Genomic DNA, 21298 nt, shown 5'->3' with positions numbered 1-21298 from the left:
TAATGTCCTTTGCTTTTTAATAATGCAGCAACAGTCAGGGAGTTTAAGAAAATCACATGTACACATGATCAGGGCAGGAGGGAAGGGAGGACCTAAATTGCTCTGCTAAATTGCTTGAAAATTACATGCTGGACGCTAATCCTTCTCCTTTAGGCATATAGAAGTTGTGTGGGTGGTGCTTAAAACACTGTATTTGAGATTATAGAATGACACTTCCCTTTGACCATATAAAAGTATTTTTAAAAAGCTTATACTTTGATCAGAACATTTTTTAATTCATCATTCTTCAAATACACGTACTAATTTTACTATTGCAGAAGAAATGTGGAGAAGTAGTGTCATTTTGAGAGGTTTGGGGGAGAAATGGCTTATTTTAGGGTTTTTGACAGGACTCTCAAATAAGAAGACAACCCCAAGGTAAATGCCAAGATGCAGATAGTTTTGTTGATTTGAGAGAGGTAAGATGTGCACAGAAAGCCTCTTCAGGAAAAATTATTCAGGATCATTTGTTTTATTTTGCGTTTTCTTTCCTTAAATTGGTATGGGCTTGCTTCTACTTTAATGATGAGGAAAGGCAGTACAAAGACATTGTACATGGATGAATCGCTTCCTAAAAGTTTGGCAGATAGAGATTAGATTTTCCTTGTAAAAGGTCCTCCATTACCTTTTTCTGCTGTATAAGGTGTGCGTTTCAGCTTCCTTCATATTTTTGTTTCCTTCTAAAATTCTCTCTCTGAAGATTTTGAACTAATTGAAGGTCATAATAAAGTAACATGTAGCACAATAACAGTGTGTACGTGTAAAGTAGTCAGATATTTTTGTATTACTTCAGTGTCCTGTTTTTTTCCCCAAATTATATTATAAAAAGAGAAACTGTTACCAAAGCCCTGGGTGTATCTGTTCGTAGTGTGTGCATGTGTAGTAGGGCTCTTAACTTTGGGCATCAAACATTTGAGGGAAGTACAGTCATTATGTAGTACTGTACGTGAGATACTCCCCAGAACATTGTCTCAGCTGGAGTCGTGTGCGCTCTACTGCAAGGGATACCTTACATAACTACAATTAAATACCTGAAATACTGAGACACTGCACTTCCTCAACCTAATTCTATAGAGAACTGATGTTACTGGGATGTCAAATCACATCTTTCTGATGAGCTGTAGCAGAGCTGACTAACTCTGTCCTCCTACACAAGTGTCCACAGGTCAGCCTAATAGCATGAGGCGTGTGCAGAATACCTGCCAGCCTGTAGTGCAGGGTATCATTAGGGCATGATGCAACAAATATTACAAGGACAAATATCACTGAAAATATTTATAGGAGATACTTTCTATATTTCAGGAGCTGAATGCTGCAGGCATTATTTCATTACAAACAGGATCCTATTTTTCTTTCTATAAAGGCAATATTTTTTTTCCTGTTTAAAAAAAAATAAATATTTGTAATAATATATTCGTGTGTGTGTATATATATGGGTTTTTTTTGTTTTTTATATATATATATATAAAAAACAACAAGCATGCTATTAACTAGAACAGTCCCAATCTCAACCTTGGTTTGATTGGTCCTGTTCCCTTCCCTCTCCCATTGCCTCTGCTACCTCCCCAGACAATTAAAATAACTCTTTAGATTGGAATAATGAAAAGGTGCCTTCAAAGGTTGTATATCTCCTAAAACGCAAGAAAGCAACAACAGTGAAATGTTAATTCAAACAGAAACTCAACTTGCCAGCCGTCTGTGAAAACCTCTTTCGCCCCCTCATCATTGTGGGAAGTGTTCTGCATGACCCCCTCCTAGATCTCTGCCAGGGGAGGGTGTTTCCCAGCGTGCCTGGAAGGTCACCGGATCTCAGTGCTGTAGGAGCAGGAGGAGAGGATGTTGCAGAATCCTTCACCTTGTGAAGACTGGGTAACACCCGCATTTTGAGTGAGTGTGTGCTGTCTGCAAGGTCTCAAAAGAGCACAGCAATTTGTACGTATAAACTGGAGAGAGACATTGGGGGAGAAATGATCCCTGGCTGGTGCTGTTTCGAAGTATTTAGGAATGATAGCTGTGTATAAGTAGCTGCTGAGAAATAGGAGTGAAGATAAAAGACCTATTCCACAAAGCTGCAGAAAAAAATCTGCTGAACTTAGTGAATTTTAAATTGGGGCCACCACTTTTTCGGACACTTGTTCTTGGAGAAGTCCTACAAAACAACCTTAGATGTTATTTCATTAGCTAATCACTCATTTCCCAACATCTGGTTTCCATCTTGGCCAAAGTACTAGCCAACATATTCTCCTGAAGACTTTTGTTTTCTCTGTTGTTGGTGGGGTTTTGGGGTTGCAGGGTGTTAGTGAATAGATAGCAAAGATCCTACTTACTAATCACATCTAATGAACATGTTTTCATGAAACTGTCTCAGGTGAGGCATGAAAAAGCAGTGTAGTATGGCTATAATCATTACTGATAGATTCTCTGTTGTTTTTTATTTAAGGGTTATTGTCTTAACCCTTTAAAAAAAAAAAACAAACCCCAAACAAAACAACAAAAGAAACAAACAAAACCCCCAAACAACCCCTACCACCCAAAAAAAAAATACCCCACAGCCCACTTTTCTAACCCCATTTCAGCATGATGCCAGCGCTGTAATCATTTAGGGTGGTTTACAAAGAGAATCAGAAAACATTTCAGAGCCACGGTTACAGGAACTAAAAAAGCAGTAGGCACTTGAACTAAGACAACTTTAACACCACAAAAGCACTGACGTTTTCCAACTTTGTTCTCTGAACTTAGCGCAACGTTTCATTTCTCTCTTTACCATAATCAAAATTTGATGTGCATTCTTTCTTAAATGGCATCTGATGTGGTATCTCTCCTCAGCTCTTTGTGGTTTCCTGTTTTTCGTACACAGATGAAAGTATCTGCTGAGATCTATTAAACTTCACATTTTATCATTTATGACTTTCTCAATATAAGCCTCCAAGTAACAAGTAGATTTCTTTGCACTTACAAACGTAGTGAATGCCTGATGTGGTAGAAATATAGGAGTATGCCTTTAGTGTTGAACTTCAAATTACTACTTATTTTAATTTAGGTTAACTGCGTAATATTTATTATGCAGTACCAACTTAATACAGTTGGTCTTTTAGTCTTTTTTTTTTTTTCCCTCACAGTATTGTACTACCAAGTAATATACATTTCCGCAGAAGAAAATAGTTAGAAAAACTGGAATAAAATATTTTGGCTCTTCTAAAAATAAGGCACTGTGAACTAATAAAAATTGCAAGAAATACTGATGAATTTGTGAGGCCTGTGTCTTTTGTCATTTTAGCAGTTACTAACAAAATATTACTTTGAATATGTGAGATCTTGTTAAGTCCTGAAAACAGTTATGGTTAATTGTAGTATTGGTTAATAGTTATATGTTGGTTATATTTCGGTTAATTAAAATGTTTTTAAAATATCATATAATCTGCTCTCAATGTGAGGCAGAATCAAAGAGAAGGTGTTTTTAAGAGAAGGTGTTATGGCTTTTCAAAATTTGGATTTGACCCTAATGACATGATAAGAAGAACTGCTATTATTGAACAATTTCTCATAGTTTTGAGAGTGCTAAAATAGAGCACTTTCAAGTGATCAGCCTCATGTCAGATTGCAGATACAAGCACTTGGTTGGCAGAATAACTATTCTGCATTATCTCCGACTACACAAATAGAAACTGAATTTGACAGAACATGCCTTTGTATTACAGAGGATAATTTTAATTTCCTTCTATTCTGATTTCCCACCTTTTCCCACATTTACTACTGTCTGAAAATACTCCCCATCCTGCAAGAATATGTGAAGGTGAAGATCTGAGAAAATGTGTCTTCTAAGATTTGTGTAACTGTCATGGGCTATGACAGGCCTTGGACCAGTATCGGTGGTATCTGGTTGATTGCTAGCATGTTACTTGACCAGCGTTTATAAGCTTTAGCTATAAAAAATGTCATCACAGTAGATACTAAATTGATGCTTATCGTTCTGAGAAGAGAGGCTGTGAAGAAAGCACAGAGCTGGTCCTTTACATTATCTTGTGAGAGGGTGTGGGGTTCGTTGTTACACTTGCTTGGTAGGATATTTCAGTTTCTGCAGTGTTCTTTTTGTTGTCCTCCTAAGGAAGCTTGAATATTTATCGTTGTAAAATAAATGGCACTTTGTTTGATCATGTTTAAAGGAAGGTAAACCATTCTTTCATTTGCTTAGGCTGCTTTCAGAACACTTCTTTTTTTTTTTTTTTTTTTTGTCTGTAGAGAAACCAAATTAATGTTCCACTTCTTTAAAAGTCCAGTTCTGATGTCTAAATAAGGTATCAAATCTTAAATATGAGGTTTTATTAAATTTATGATTTCCACCCATCTCACAGAACTATAGTGCCATGGAAATTGTTCAGGCAGTGCCTTCATGAAGTTCATCAGATAAGCTCTGGTTTGGAAGCAATGGCTCTTAAATCTACTATTGACTTGACCTGCAATGACTACATTTCAATTTTTGAATTTGATATCTTCACTAGATTATTTCAGGTAAGATTTGAAAATTTTAGATGCTTGTATGAATTTGAGAAGCTTAGTGCCCTGAGGCAAGTACCTATGAGTCAAGGAAGCGGATTTTTTTGAAAAACTGAAATAACTGAAACACTAGAATTCAGAAATAAATTGTGTATTTTTTTTAATCCTTCAGAGATATTGGGGGCATCAACACCTACATCTGAAAAACTGAAAACATCCAACTGCTTAATTTCTGCACGTATTTAGTGTGATTACAATATCTTTGTGTTTGCTGCTTACTTATTTTTCACTATTCTTAAGTGCATTCCTAGAAATGTAGACTTTCAGGTACTTATCTAAGTTTTACATGTGTTTTCATTGTGCTTTTGTATCTATATGTACTTATATGAAGTGTTTCTACAAACACATAAGGAAAGCTGCATATGACTTTTTTTTTTTTAGGCTATATGTAGGCCTAACTCTTTTCTTTATGAACGTATTTTTGCCATTAATGCTCTGCTGTTTATTTACAATAAGGGACTATCTTTGGGAATAGCATTAATTGTATTATTGTTAATAGCTAATATTTATCTGAAATAAGCTTGTATGTATGTTACGTGCCTCTGTAACTTTGTGTCCCTTCTACGGAATATACTTGTATATCGGAATCTTTGAGGTATACAACAATTTATTTGATCATTTACTTTCTTTACAATGATAAACTCATGCACAGCCTCAGGTTGCGCCAGGGGAGGTTTAGATTGGATATTAGGAAAAATATCCAATTTCAGCCTTCACTGAAAGGGTTATCAAGCACTTAGGGACATAGTTTAGTGGGGGACTTGGCAGTGTTAGGTTAACGGTTGGACTCAACAATCTTAAAGGTCTTTTCCAACCTAAATGATTCTATGATTTTATGATGATTATTTAGCCTGTTGGAGATATGTTCAAAATACCAATTTTAGATCAAAGCCGGGGCCATATATTTGTTACGTCTTCCATGTTATTCTGTGATAATCTCTGTTCAGCTGTATTAGTTTTGCTGTTATGGGGAAGGGTGCCATTACGAAGTTGATATCAAGATTTGGCAGGAGGTGCTTAATGGTTTTAGTTTACAGAGTTTTGATTTTGATCATCTCTTCTCCATTCTGAGTCAAAACGGTATCAAAGTTGAAAATGTTATGGTGTAAGTCATCTCTCTGTTCAATTTAACCATAAACGTTGGTCACTTACTAAAACACACACAGGTTATGGAGGTTTGAACAAAACTTTGGGGGTTCTTTTTCATGAAATAATAAACTAGAGAATATAGATCATTGTACTTCATGCTGCTTTAGCAAAATCCCCCTAAACTTAGCCCTTTATGTGGAGCTTGATATGATCAAGCATTCCTGTCTGAACGTTGCTGCCTTGGGATCAGTTTCTACTCTGTCAAAGTTTCTCCCTTTTATTCAGTATTTGGCAAACTAATATGGTGTTCAGGTTCATAATCAAGCCCGAATCTTGATCTCAGACTTGACTGCAAAATGTCTGAGGCCCACTGGCTGCAACATACATCACTATGAAATGCATGTATTTAAGGTTATTTTCTGTAGAATTTTTTCCCCTAAGCATTCTGCTTATGAATAACAACAGCGTTTGGGGTTTTTTGTTTTGCTTTAATCTGTACATCAAATATAAAATTAAATGAGAAGTCAGTGATCTGAGAAATAACAGTTTGTTCTGATCCTATGTGGGGTCCTCTAGATTACGTTACACTTCAGGACAGAAGCCTCAAATGAGATTTATTTTCCTTGTTCTGTAAGCCAATGAATATCTGTTTGCATTAGTTTCTTTGCAAGGCCATTGCTGGATTGATTCACTACAGTGTCTTGTGCTAGAAAAAGGGGATCAGCAGTACTGATACATGTAAGGAGAGAAGACTGGTTAGGATTAACTTTTAATTTAACAAAGAAGCAGAGAATTTTTGCCAAACAGATTACCAACTGGTGCAATAGCTGCGTAACTGTTGAAGTGAACTTGCACTGAACTTGCTCTGAGAACCTCTCCAGAGGTTACATTTTACTTTTCTAGTTTTTAAACAGCTTCTGTAACTATGTGTGCATACACCCACGGAGAGAAAATCCCAATTGTTTAAGTAATCAAAATACTGTTTTGCCAACTGTGGGTCGTGTTACAGAAAAGCTACATTTATAATGATGCTTATTCACAGAAGAAAGCAAGACTACTTTCTGTGGAGATCCTGTAAAAGTGAAGTTGCTCCCCCTGCCTCCCCACTGTATGCATGCACAGCTTTGTGCAGTGTTCTCCGACCAGATATAAAGTTAGCATGGCAGAATATGTAGATGCTTTGAAGGAAAGGAACTTCATTCTTCCACCGTTAACATGTTCGGTTAAGTTGTCCTTTTATGCAAAAATATTTCCATAGAAAAGAAAGCGTACAAATCTTTTCCCATTTAACATTTCTGCTTTTATAATACTCTTATATTTGTGTGCACAAGGCAAGCTATGAGTTCTTGCCCTTTGACTTTTCAGTCATACTGTCACATAATTTTCTAGGTATAGCAGTAGTGTGATACTCTGTAGAGAGTCCCAGGCATTTGAGGAAGATACTGTCTACTCTGCATTTACATGCATGGACTTGAGTAACACAACAGGAGAAAGAACGTCGTGTTTTTGTGAAGGAACTGTCAGTGTTGGTGTGGTGAAAGGGGAGGAGTCAACTCCCTTTTTTCTCTAGTTAGAGCAGCTAAAATTTTTCATGTGATGAAGCCTCCTGGCATCCATCTTTGGTGAGGGTGCAGAGAGGAGCTGGGAAGATGCGGTGTTGCATCTAGGATTATGATTTTTTTTCTCCTTTCTTTTGTACAAATTTGAACGCTTGAGGTTTCTTATGGCCTCTGTGCTGAAACCTTACTGTTCTATTTCATTTGAAATATTTCTTCTGATTTGAAGAGGTATTAATTTTAAAATAAAACAGGTATTCATCCATGTTTAAGTAGTGGTTAGGGTTTGCCCGGGAAATGTATTGTAATCTCAAGCAGAACTGTTAGGATACTCTGCTCAAGTGTGTCACACGGGCATTTCACCTCTGCCTTACTAGCCCTTAGAAGTGCTTTTAAAGGGAATTTGCAGGGCACACAAGAACACAAGCCTCTTCTCTTGTGTTGCTTAACTTCACCTGTCTTGATCTTTTGCCAAATACACAAAAAAAATCTCCAAACAATTCTGAGGCAGTTTCTTGTCTCTCCAAATGCTGGCAGTGAACACTTATATTTGTATTAATCCACTACTTAAAAATCATCCTTCATTTACAGTAAAGGACTGTTCTGTAATCTTCAAAGTGATAGCATATCAGGCACGTTTCACTGAGTTTTCTGAAGCATTTGCTATTCAGGTCAGCAAAGACTGCGATGAAGTGCTGTCAATATTTGTTTTGTTTTCTGGCTGTAATAGCATTATGGTAACTGAAGAAATCAAGAAGTAGAGAATAAGAAAAGGAATGACAGCTCAAATTGGTGGCTTTATTAGGCTTCATTTGTTAGTGTTACTTATCATTAACTATGAAGTGCCTCAGGACCTCTCAAGAATAGGCTTAATTGTGTTTTTATTAAACCATCATGGAGCCATACTCTTCAGGTTCTAATTAAACATGATGTTTAATATTTTATGTAGCTACAAATAGGAGATCCCTTAAATTCAAGGTCTTCAAAATCTTTATCCAAAAACTTATACTTGATGTTCTTGGAATAATTCTTTTGAAGGAACCCTTGTAGCAAAGCTGGGTATATAGGACAGTCTTTTGTACTATTTAGACTTTAACCAAAAGTGTGTATTTTTCAGCTGAAGTTAAAACACTGGTCTCTCTGACAAATTGACTTAAGTTTTATTAGAAATATGTAACTACCTGGCTGCATCTGTTTAATTGTTTGTCTTCTCTTTTTAGCCGTGGGGTTCAATCTTAAGGAATTGGAACTTCTTAGCTGTGACACATCCTGGTGGCATTCCTGACATATGATGAAGTGAAAGCGAGGTTGCAGAAATACAGCACTAAACCTGGGAGGTGAGAGGTTTTGCAGATTATTGCTTTCCAGATAAACTTGCTGTCTCAGAAGCTACATAACTATTCTAGGTTCATACTTCTATATTATGTGATACTTACACTCATTGCGATATTGAAGGAGTGAATTTTTGGCTTTTTTTTTTTTGTAACAGAGTGAATTAGGGAGGTAGTAGGTATTTTTTTATACTTGTGATTTTATTTGTATCAAAATGTATTTTTAAAAATAGTTTAATACTAAAGCTCAGAACTCCACATTCAAAAAATGCTGACCTTTTAGATTTTAAGACATAGGAATTATGTAACCATGATCTGTTTTTTACGCCATAATTCTTCTACAGTACTATGAAGCAAAAAAAATTGCATTAGCACACGAAAGTCTAAATAAGTACAAATAAACAGGGAAAAAAAATTGAAATTACATTGCCTTCCTTTCTTCTTCTGAATTAGGTACAACAAGCAATGCATTCTTGAAAAGCATATTTGAAAATACAATTTGCTTTTCAAAATTTGCATTGAATAGTTGCTTAATAGTAAATTAAAAATCATCTTAACATATTTCATGGCATCACACTTCAGCACTGATAAAATGCATAATTTAAGTGTTGTTTTTATGTTCATATTTTTTTTTTCTTTGCCAGTAATGATTCTATATCACAAACTCTTCACCTGGAAAAGGAATCTGTCAGATTAAATATCTTGACGTGTAGAGTTTTAAAATAATTTCTATGTGTTGCTATACATACTGAATTACTCAAACTGAACTTTTACCATTTATGCCACTTCTGTTGTCCTATTTTTTTCTTCACTCAGATTGGAGAAATAAAAATCCATTAATGGATTTAATTCTGTATTTCTTAACTTTTATTTTGCTAGCTTTACCTTTCAGTTACAAAGCTTTTTTCCCTAATGTCTAGTTGTCTAACTTTGCTGCAGGATCACATGTATACATAGTTAAAAGTGCATCATTTTGCAACTTGTTAGAGAAGTCTAGCAACAGTTATACCCATATTCTGTACTTGGTTTCTTTTGGGTTTTAGCAAACAATATACTGTTCTTGTTAAGTTACCTGGCTGGTTAAGTGCATATATACCAGAATCTTGTGGTTCCAGTAGAATAGCATTGATTTTTAGCTTGGCACTCATGAACACTACTACGGAAGTTGGAGAACTAGGTTGATTTTGAGAGTGGTTGCTATACTTAGTATTTTCTCTATTATTGATTCTGATTCTGTGATTATAAAAGAGAAGTAGTAGAGAAATTATCCAAAGTTGCCTTTATGTTCCTTGTAAATAGAGAGTTAGTTTTAAGATAACTTGCTATTCCATATCAGAAAATGACTTTCTAAATTGCTTAGGTGAAATGCTGGAGTGTGAAAGAGGAGATATGAAGTGAAATTGTTTCTTTAATCTGTCTAGAACATCCTGGAAATTACAAGATTCTGTTCAAATGAATAGTTGCTACTTCAATGTAATGTTCGCCCTATTGAAGGTTATAAGAGCTATGCCAAACTTCAGGGAGGCTAAGATTTCTCATTTTAAGCAGTTTGGAAGGAAATAAAATACTGATGTATAATTAAGAAAAGCTGCTCTATAATACAAAATTGAGTATGTGGTATTTCACTGTGGGATGCTTTTCTGAATGAGGTTTTTGCATATAAGATGGTGTCTGACATGAAAGGGACTAGAGTTTTTAGTAAGAAGAACTACACATGCCTGATACTATTGCCTATCATCTTCCTTTTCCTCCTACTCTGCTCTTTGTCTACATTATGTATACTCCCAGCTATCACCTGTAACACACAAAAGTATTTAAATTTAAGTCCAGTTGGGTTGGCATTATCTGGTATTTTCTGAAGTAGAAGTGATATTTCTTCTGTCCTGTTCATCTCCTCTGGTACACACAAAATTAACATTGCTAGTAGAGCAATTTTTTATTATTAATCATTCACATTTCTGTTGCATCTAAAGATGTTTTATATTTCCCCTTCCATTCGTTCAGGTTATTGGCCTGTGTATGCACAAAAGGTATATGTTGTAGCTATGGAGACTTGATAATGTAATACGCTTCTTCAAAAGGTTTGTGGGTATGTCTATATCTGCGTAATAGGACTATTCACAGTGAATGTGCAGCTTTCACTTTGAGAACTAAAAAGCAAGCAAATGAATAGTTGGGGGTAGGGTGCTACTGTTACCTTATTTCTGCCCATAAGGAACGGACAGTGTAAAAGACGCAGATTTATTTAAGGTTATACAAAGAACACGTGGCAGAATTGGGAATCTGAGCCAAATCTTCAGAGACCTAATTCAATGTCTTAACTAGAGGCCATCCTTGCTCTCTTCACTTGTTTTGCCGAACTCTGATTAACACTGACTTTTTATTCATCCTGTTTTTATCAAGCTACATTTTCAGACTGAGTTGCACTCGCTTGGGACAATGGGCCATTGGATATGTGACTGGCGATGGGAACATATTGCAGACCATACCTCACAATAAGCCTCTGTTTCAAGCTTTGATTGATGGCAGCCGGGAAGGATTGTAAGTATAAATTCCTATAGTCACCATAGGTATGAAATCCTGATTTCCTTGTTCTTCTAATGCTTATATGGGTAGTTATTAAAGATCTTTAAAACAGAGAATCTGGATATGGTGTTTAGCATTCCTTCAGAGTTTAAGGACCATCCCTTTTATTAATTTGAAAAACACTTGTTTCCAGGTAATTCCATTAACCAAAGTTAACCAAAGTTAGCCAAAGCCATATCTCATAGCAGATAAATTCCAGGAGAAAATAAAATCGAGCAGCTGTCGCATTGATTCCTTCCCCCCACCCTCAGTAAGAGTCCCAAAGGCACTTAAGCTTATTGAACAATTACTACTGCCAGTTACTCATGTGTCTAATTCTGGACAATGATTTGAAAGCTATGTAATTGCTTTTTTATATATTGTACAGCCAGAACATTTTCCACGTTCTAATAGTTTTCTGAAAAGATTTATAATTATAAGAGAATCTAAGTTATATAAGGAGAAGTAGTACATTTTTACTAGGTTGGCTAAAGTAACAGACAAATTTTTGTTGTCAGAATCTTTTCACTGGGATACATGTTTTGATATATCCACATGATCATATTGAAGGAAGAAAAAAAAACCGAGAAAATGGATCAATCCTCAAAAAAAGATTGAGAAACCCTTTACAATCTTGTAATTTTTCTCAGTCCTTCACAGTCCAGTAATTTTTTTCCAGGTATGATGATTTCATACTGGTAATAATAAAAACCACACTTACAATGGTAGTGTTTCTACTTGACAAAAACTGAGCAAACAAAAACTAGAGCTGAGAATATTTAATGCAGAGTGAAGTTTTTGTACCCTATGTAAATACAACTTTCTCAGTGTGACTTAACAACACGACTTTCAAGAAACTGTTTCCAGGTTAGAGGTAACATAAATCTGAATATCGAACAACTTAGGGTCTCTGTAATATCATTTAACCTATTATTAATTTCCCACAGGATTGAAATGTCCCCATCGGTTCTTGCTTAAAGTCCAGTCTGCATCTTGGATTCTCAGTGTAGATTCTTGTCCTAGTATACACAGATAATATTGTGACATGTATATAATATTATATATATAATAATACACAGAGATATACACAAGTGTGTGTTACCTTCTATTCTGTTCCATTACTTGAAATAGTCTATAAAGTCACTGAGAGTGATGCTCGCAGTGGAGAGATCACTAGGAATGTATGCAAGTATAAGCTCACTGTGAAATGAAGATCTAAAATAATACTCTGTGGAGCTACTCCCAGAACGTTGTCTGCTGATCAAAGGTCAGATGAATTCTGGTGGTAGCTATGCATGTGCTGTCAAAATCTTTTCTGTGCTTTTATAAATAGACTTGAGCATGTGTCAAAATGCACATGTAGCAATTCAGTTGCACCTGAAAGATGGCTGAGGAAAGATGATGCATTTTAGTTAACGTCTACTGTAACTTATTCTGCCCCTTTGAAATTTCATGAGTATTATTTACCTAATAAAGGTAAAGAAATGTGCATATTTATAACAGTCTTCTTGTGATGGCAGCTATCTGTTCCCAGATGGACGAAGTTATAATCCTGATTTGACAGGATTGTGTGAACCCACACCACATGATCACATAAAAGTCACGCAGGTAAGTTGCAGAGTTTGTCAGTTATTTTGTAATCTTCACTTCCCTTAGTATCTCATCCTAATAAGCTTTTATTAAAATGTCAGAAATAAATTCGTAAGAGTGAAAATATGTTGTTGATAGAAGGGCTTAGATGAAGTACAGGGTAATAATCCTTTAAACTCTAGAACTGATGGTGATGCAGACAGCATGTCTTGGAAAGTTTTGTTTATTCTAAGCCTCTTCCAAATGAGAAATGTGTTAACGGTGATTAAAGATTTTTCTGATATTTATGTTACAAGTTTATGTAGCTTGGTGTTTCCTTGCTAATAGCAGATGAGAATACAGAAATAAAATCAAGATCAAATGATAGTTTTGAAGCCTGAATAGGAATGGTACAGTTTGTTGACAGGTCCAGGAGGAAAAGTATAGTCCGTGTATCACAAAGATACCAGTTCCAGGGTCGGTCTCTTTCTTTATCTATTGTGCAAATTAAAAGAGAGATCAGGGAAAAAAAAACAGAAATAACTAAGTGCCTAAAGGGAGTCATTTTGCAGAGAAAATTAGAATATCTAGATGTGTTTGTAGTCTTGTTAAGTGATGATGTGATAAACTAATGTGCAGATGTTTGATACTCAAGTAATAGGAAGTAGCCACCACAAGACAAATGCTGGATTAAAAATGGTGCTGAAATTAACACTAGAAGGTTAAGGTATACTGTGTAGAGCATTTTTCCTGACAAAAGCATCTGCAAGACTTGAGAATATGTTCAGGGAAAGACATCAGGCTAGATACAAGCCATGCTGTTTCAGATGGTCTTCCATTTCTTCAGAGCAGACTGGATGACCTGCTGAATCTTCTGTAATTCTGAGAGCTCTATGTGCATTCCACCTCCAGAAATATTTAGGAAAAGAAGTATTCACTACCATCTATGGTGTTACCAGGAATACCATTATGAAAATACCTGTTTCCTAAGTAAGAGAATTCCTAAAAACAATTACCTGAAGAAAGTCTGAGTACTTCCACTTATCTGACTTCCCTCTTTTCCCTCCAGTCTTAAAATAGTAATGAAAGAGTAACACAGAGATATCAGATATTTGTGTTGCACAGAAAGATTTTGTAGCCCCGTATCCTTTCTTTTCCTTAAGGCAAGGAAAAGCAGCTTGGACATTCCCAGTGATTACCTTGTTCTTCACAAGCCAATCATGTTGTATTTTGAATTCACTGAATGAATCCAGTTGCTTCTGAACTTGTAGTTATGAGGACACCATTAGTTAATTATGATGGTAATTCAACAGAGTCTAACTCTGTGAATGCTGCCTTAAAAATATATATAACTGCAGTAGTTTAAAGCTGACACTAGAGCTGCTTAAACTATGAAAAGATGGTATAAAAGTGGCTGCAGGGCTAGATTCCTGTAGATGGATTCTTTGCGAGAGCTCCACCATAAGCATCTTTAGTACATACTGACTACAGCTGCAGATATGAGCTGTCTCTTTCATTTTTTCTTTTTCTTAGCCTCATCTCCCTTCCCTTTACTCTCAGCAATAGCTGCTTATTTTCCTGTGACCTGGATTCTACTTATTTTAAGCTTTCAAAATTTGATTTTTTAAGACTAAAAAACCTTTATTTCTACACAAATGCATTTGATTGCTGGTTTCCCAACAATACCTAATTCTAGAAAACTGTTCTGGACTCAAGTTTTATCTATGATTTATTCCTCCTGAAGGTGTTCTTATACCTTCCTGTCAGTCTTGTAGGGATACAAAGTACTGAATGATCTGTGCATGACTGTTGCCATGTTATCTTGGGGGGTATTCTTGCCATACTTCCTTCACGAGGGTTGTTTACTTCAGTTAACCATACTACTGTATTACATCCTTGCTGTAGGTAGAAAGCCCTCTTCCTTGTAGTTTTCAGTCCAGTAACTTTTATTAGTCCTAAACTCATACCTAGAAAAGGAAATCCCAATTTTGTTCCCATTCATCACTCAATTTCTCACTTAGAACCATGTGTTCATTATCTTCCTCTCAACTGCAAGGAAACCAAGGAAAAGCAGGATGTATGCCTTGCATAGTAGTTACATGTGAGAAGACTGTAGAAAACCTAGTAGGCACAGATATTTTAAACTTTTTTTGTAGCATGTATTGTAGTGTATCATAGGTTTGAAGAAGCGAAAAAGTAAGCTGTTTCAGTAACCTTAGCGTGGCTTTTAAATAGATTAGTAGCAATAGTTTCCTTGACTAATAATTAAAGTGGGTTGGAAAACAGGGGGCTCAGAGAAATGTTTGTCAGTACTGGTGCTTAAGTATATTCTTTGTGAACAAATCATAGTAAAGAAATAATCACTTGACTTTCTTCTGTTACAGGAGCAGTATGAATTGTATTGTGAAATGGGTTCCACTTTTCAGCTGTGTAAAATCTGTGCAGAAAATGACAAGGATGTGAAGATAGAGCCTTGTGGACACCTTATGTGCACTTCTTGTCTTACAGCGTGGCAGGTAAGGAGACAGAATGTCTTTGGTGAGAGAAGGATTCAGTCAGTAGTACAAGTCATGAAATGGCCTGTGGAAAAATAAGCTTAGAATCACAGAATCATTAAGGTTGGAAAAGACCTCTAAGATCATCAAGTCCAACCGTTAACCCAACACCACCATGCCCACTAAACCATGTCCCTAAGCGCCTCATCTACACGTCTTTTAAATACCTCCAGGGATGGTGACTCTACCACTTCCCTGGGCAGCCTGTTCCAAGGCCTGACCACTCTTTCAATAAAGAAATTTTTCCTAATGTCCAATCTAAACCTCCCCTGGTGCAACTTGAGGCCATTTCCTCTCGTCCTATCGCTGGTTACTTGGGAGAAGAGACCAACCCCCACATCGCTACAACCTCCTTTCAGGTAGTTGTAGAGCGCGATGAGGTCTCCCCTCAGCCTCCTCTTCTCCAGGCTAAACAGCCCCAGTTCCCTCAGCCGCTCCTCATAAGACTTGTTCTCTAGACCCTTCACCAGCTTCGTTGCCCTTCTCTGGACACGCTCCAGCACCTCAGTGTCCTTCTTGTAGTGAGGGGCCCAAAACTGAACACAGTATTCGAGGGGCGGCCTCACCAGTGCCGAGTACAGGGGCACGATCACTTCCCTCCTCCTGCTGGCCACACTATTTCTGATACAGGCCAGGATGCCATTGGCCTTCTTGGCCCCCTGGGCACACTGCCGGCTCATGTTCAGCTGGCTGTCAACCAGCATTTTGTTTATTGATTCTTGTGTTTCATGTTAATAATATGTAAAGCACTAAACCACCTAGCTTTAGACAGTTGTTGGGGTAAGAGATTGAATGGAGGGGAAGCTCTGATCTCTCAATGTCATTTGAAGAATATCCCAAGTACCACAGAGACTTCCTGGTGACACAGGTTGGTGTGTTTTGTCCATCTCGTTCATGGACATACCAGACTGTGGGAAAAGGGAGAACTGGTACCTTTAGTTCAGTGCAGTTAACAAGCATTTGACTTAAAAGCAGAGGTCATTCCTCTTTACAACTTCAGCCTTTCTCATAATAGGTGCTCAAACTGAATCAATTCTGCCTTCTTCACCCTGCCCCTTTCTTCTTTCGTATCTATATTTTGTGGGGAGAAGTAAGGATCGTCCCATTCTCAAGCAGGACTCTGTTCCACAGTTAGGCACCAATCATTGGTTACAAATGTAGTGAGAAGAGTAAAAAGAATCCTTGACTGTAGTCTGGTTTTAAATGAGTTCATCTCAGTTTTCGTTCTCGAGTTTGAGATATGACTTAAAGTACTATAGTTTTTCTTTTCAAATTCCTAATTAAGAATTCATCATTGGCAAGCCAACACGATGTATCAGAAGTATCATTTGAGTTTTTCTTCCAATAGCAATAAAGCTTGCTGAAAAAGGAGTATTCTCAGTTTCTGATTTTGTGTTCTTTCTGAAATTTGAGTTTGATGCTTCAAACACAAATCTTTCAAATTGCCCACAGATGAGAAATTCTGAGAAAATTCCATTTTAGACATACCCAAATAAGAGTATTTATTTCACTACTAAGCAGCTGCTGAGTTGGAACAATATTTCTCATTTCAGGAGTACCCTTTCTCTGTTCTTACTGGTTTCATTCTGAATGACAAACACAGAGGTCCAACTATGTTAATATTTGATTTAAAAAAAAATTCTGAAATTCTGAGGTCTGTAGCTTTTTTTTTTCCTTCCTTCTCCTTAGCTGAAAGGACTAAGCCAAAGGACTGAAATCTTTGTACTTTTGATTGCCAGGTGTCTCATAGCATGGTAGCAGCATGTTCCTGTGTTGTGCCAGTGATGTGCTCTGGAGAGTTGAGAAGCTAAGGTCCTCAGTACTTTGGCCAATGGCTAGGGATTCAGGAAGAGGACAACAAAGCATTTTAGGCTCAGAGAACTGTCATGTTCAGAAAGATCAAGCTTCATCAGAACATTGCAACCAGCTGTAATTGGCCAGGCACATTTCGGACTTTATTACAAATTTAGATTTTGTATAATTAGTGAGGGAATGAAGAAATATTACACTGTAACAGCGTCAGCTGTTACGAGCTTCTGGTGGGCTAGTGTTTAATTGGCAGCATAATGGCTCATTAGACATGCCTCAAGAGGTCCAATACAGATGTTTTCACTAAGCAGAAAAAAATTGAGTAAGCAACATCAGATCTGCATAGAATACTAAGGATGATTCAGAGTTGTTCACCTTTATGGAGATCAGTCTCTCAAATAAAACTTGGTTTAACTGTTTCCTTTTCATATTATGCAACAGGGGTAAAAGTCATTTTCTTCCACAGAAATTTATTCTTGTCTGAAAACTACATGTCTGGACATGATTCTAAAAGCATATGGGCATATATGCTGCATTGTAAGGTTCACAATAGCTACTCTCTCAATGTTCTAAATAACCTTTCTGTGGGCATGGACAAATGTGTGTATTCATATAGACATCTTAGATCTCAGTTTTAATTTCTCAGTTGTATTCATACTGTTGAATACAAGTCTCTGCTGCTGTGATTAGTTACCCAATATATTTTGGTGAATTTAGTGCTTTTGAAAAGAAAGGAAGGATGCTGCTAATTCAGAACTATTTGACAACACGGATACAAGAAAGCCTTGAAAATGAAAAGCTCTGTGCCTCATCTGCAAGGCTGTTTTTAGCAAATGAAACTGTAAAGAATTGAATGAGTAAGGGAGGACTTCTGTTCGCTTGACAGTGATTACTTCAGTAGGTCCATATAATTTGGAGGCGCTGTTTGAGGTAATAAGTGATGTTGACTAGTCCTTTGTAATTAGGATGTAAGGCTGTTAAAAGAAGATTACATATATCTTTCCATACAAAATGAAAATCCGGTACTAACCATGCAAATAGACATGACTGTTTTCAGGAGACATCATTTATAGTTATCTGACCTTGGGATACAGTTCTTCCACAAACTGTAAAATCATCTGTCAGTTTAGTAAGACTGGCAAGTGTCAAGATAAAAATAACGCTAGAAAAAAAATAAAGCTGTCCTTGACATCTGAGAATTCAAAAAGCTCTGCTTGCTTGATGATGTTTCAGGATAGGTAGGTTGTTTAGAATTAATTTTGATGTTCATATCTTTTTAGCTGTCTGTCTACCTGACTGCAAATATGACACAACGGGATTTCTGAATTCAGATTGAATTATCTTGATCACTCAAATCTTGAGGGCTCTTTTGGGTGTGGTTTGTTTTTTAATTCAAGTTTACATTGTGCCTCTTGATGGAAAAATTTCTTTAAAAGTGCTTGAAAGACTTTCTGATATTTTTGTTCATTAGTAGTCTGAAATCTACTTTAAAGGCTTCTTGATTGCTTCTGACAAGGAAAAAAATATTTCTGAAATAAGTAAAAGGAATGGAAATACGGCTGCTTGAAAATCATTTAACACATTATTCCACTTAGAAATTAAAATTCAAGTAATTCTTGTTTCTGATAACATGTGAAAATAGTTCCTTGTTTTACCTAATTTATTGAAAATGTAGTAAAGTCCTGGTTTGTTAGGTAAACATGTCAAAAAATGTTTGTAGCTTTAGACGTTCTGTATGCATATTGCTGAATGATGGTAATAGTGCACTCCATTGAATGATGGACTGTATATATGCTCTTCAGAGAATAAGGGCTGCATGCTCTAAAGCTCATCTGCGTTTTCTAACTTAAAATGAAAAATAAATACTTTAGTATAAAAGTTATATAATAAAATGCATTATCTCTGTCTACACACCTCGCCTTCTTTCCTCTGAAGAAATAGGAAAATTGTAATCCTAAAAGGCAAGGTGTTACTTCCTGAGCTGTAATACTGTGACAATTACAGTTTTGGTGCTTTGTAGAGGTAGTGGTTGCATTTTCATTAGTTATTTTTAAGTGAAGCTTAACCTTTTGAGGAGAGAGAGCTTTAAAAGTGCAGTCACTTTACCATTTACTAGTTAAAAATCTCTGAATCTGTTTCCTGTTTACTCCAGTGCTTCTTTACAAGCTGTTAGAGACCTGTTAAGGGCATTTTTGTGTAGAAAGATGTAAGACCTACTTTTTAAATTATCTCTATTTTTTATTTTTAAAAATTTATGTACTTTTTTGTCTTGCTGTAGGAATCTGATGGCCAAGGCTGCCCTTTCTGCCGCTGTGAAATCAAAGGAACTGAACCAATCATTGTGGATCCCTTTGATCCAAGGGATGAAAACTCCAGGTGCTGCAGTATTATTGATAGCTTTAGTATGCCCATGCTGGACTTGGATGACGATGATGATAGAGAAGAGTCTTTAATGATGAATCGTTTGGCTTCAGTCCGAAAGGTAAATTTTCAAATACTCTACAACAGGTATAGATATATATTTGTAAATGAAGCTGCTTGTAACTTTAAACAATGAGAGGTTGCACTTTATGCTCTGTGTTTCAGCAACTCACTGAACGGTTCTTGGGTTGAAAAAACAAAATGCATCAATAATGCAGCAATAATACAGAAGTTGAATAGGAGGAAAAAAAAATCCCAGATTCTCAGCTGACGTGAACTGAGTTACCTTTGTTTATAATGGAGGAAGCATGAGCTGAGACTCTTATTCAAAATACGCAGTATGGACAACTTTTATTTGTAAGGAACAAAAAATTTCATATGTACAGAATATATTACTAGTTTTCTGCCTATGTGTTTATACACATGCACAGAATGTTTTAAGATTAGACTTGAGTTTCTAAATAGGTTATAAATATTACTGCTTTGTAAAGGTGACTTGGAACCCAATTTGTATCGCACATAAGTAGCTATTAATAATGTTTCATGTGAGTCTATGGTTTTTTTCTTCTGTATTTTTAGTATCAGGTACTTTTAGCGGGAAAAGTGTATCTGAGATTATTCATAGTGACTTTGTGTTTTGGGATGTTTTTTGTCCTGAAAGCGCTTTATGTTAAATTCTGGGATCTTTCTTTGGTCACAGGAGATTTTATCATGGATAAATAAGCACTATCATTAACAAAAGTTTATTTTATGTTGGTAGTTTTCACTATTATATTTTAGCCTGGAATAGATATTGTCATAGGCCATGCAACACTGAATTTTACAGTGCTTTTTCTGTGTTTTACCTTTTACTAGGATCATCTAGATTAAATACTTGCCTTGGAATTAATTCTGTAACATCTTACTCTTCCATTTCCTTATCATTGTTTTTTTTTTTAAAAAAAAAAAGTGTTTCACCCTCATATCTAAGAGTATCTTTCAGTTAGTATACATATGTCTGAAATCCTTCCTAACCTCTTAAGTCATATGAATCATTCTTGTGTTGTGTATGTAATACAACATGGCCTACTCTTGGGAACAGTTTATCCTTCCTGCCTGGCCTTAAATTGCAGTCTGCAGCCTGACCTCTGTGAGATAGCCTTGAATTGATGGGCTTTTATAACACTATCACTTCCATGATAAGACAAAAATGCATTATGCTTTTATCAAAAGAAGGAACAATAGGCTTTACTATAAGAAGTCTTGTTTTCAGTATTCACCAAGTACTTGAGTGCTTTGGGGCTTGCTATTTTTATGTCATTAATTTCATTATTCAGTGAAAGAAACCTACTAATTATCCCTGAAGTTTAGGAACAGCATTTTCCATTCTTTGTTAGCCTCTTGAAGTTATTACTTGAAAATGTTGAATTATCAAGTCATTTGGTGATTTTCAGCTGCTGTTTTCTTCTTAAAACTGTTGCCAGTGGTTGTACAGTGATGCTCTTAACCACACCACCTGAATGGAATATGATATTATTTATATGCACTGATGAAAGTGACTGTAGGTCTTCACGATGTGTTGCGGAAATATTCAAATCAATGCTCATTTTCCTGAAAGCCTTGTGGGAGGGGCACTGTTAAAATGTTTCTAAGCTGTTACTACCAATTTTCACTATCTTTGGGACTTGTACTTGGAAATATATTCATAATGCAGAGAATAGTTGCAGTAAGCTCATTTTAGAAGCACACACAGTCAGGTTCATCACTGAAGCGTACTCGTAAACTGTAAGAGGTATCTGAATTAAGTCCCTGAGAGACCTCAGACTTGAAA

The 21298-nt window shown here is 36.2% G+C and overlaps 1 protein-coding gene across 1 annotated transcript in view; it reads left to right on the top strand.

Moving 5' to 3' along the window:
• LOC104083448 (E3 ubiquitin-protein ligase CBL-B-like) overlaps nt 1-19549 on the top strand; it is a gene marked incomplete at its 3' end in the record, with an annotated part of 94936 nt that extends 75387 nt beyond the window's left edge. The window contains 7 exon segments of the mRNA XM_009586933.1: nt 4392-4548; nt 8459-8511; nt 8513-8575; nt 10973-11110; nt 12655-12742; nt 15088-15219; nt 19346-19549. Of these exon segments, the coding sequence (XP_009585228.1) occupies nt 4392-4548; nt 8459-8511; nt 8513-8575; nt 10973-11110; nt 12655-12742; nt 15088-15219; nt 19346-19549 (835 nt within the window).
• Nucleotides 19550-21298: the final 1749 nt, after the last annotated feature.

This window comes from Fulmarus glacialis, unplaced genomic scaffold (genome assembly GCF_000690835.1).
Source record: "Fulmarus glacialis isolate BGI_N327 unplaced genomic scaffold, ASM69083v1 scaffold8211, whole genome shotgun sequence".
NCBI lineage: Eukaryota > Metazoa > Chordata > Aves > Procellariiformes > Procellariidae > Fulmarus > Fulmarus glacialis.
This window is presented reverse-complemented; position numbering and strand designations above follow the sequence as displayed.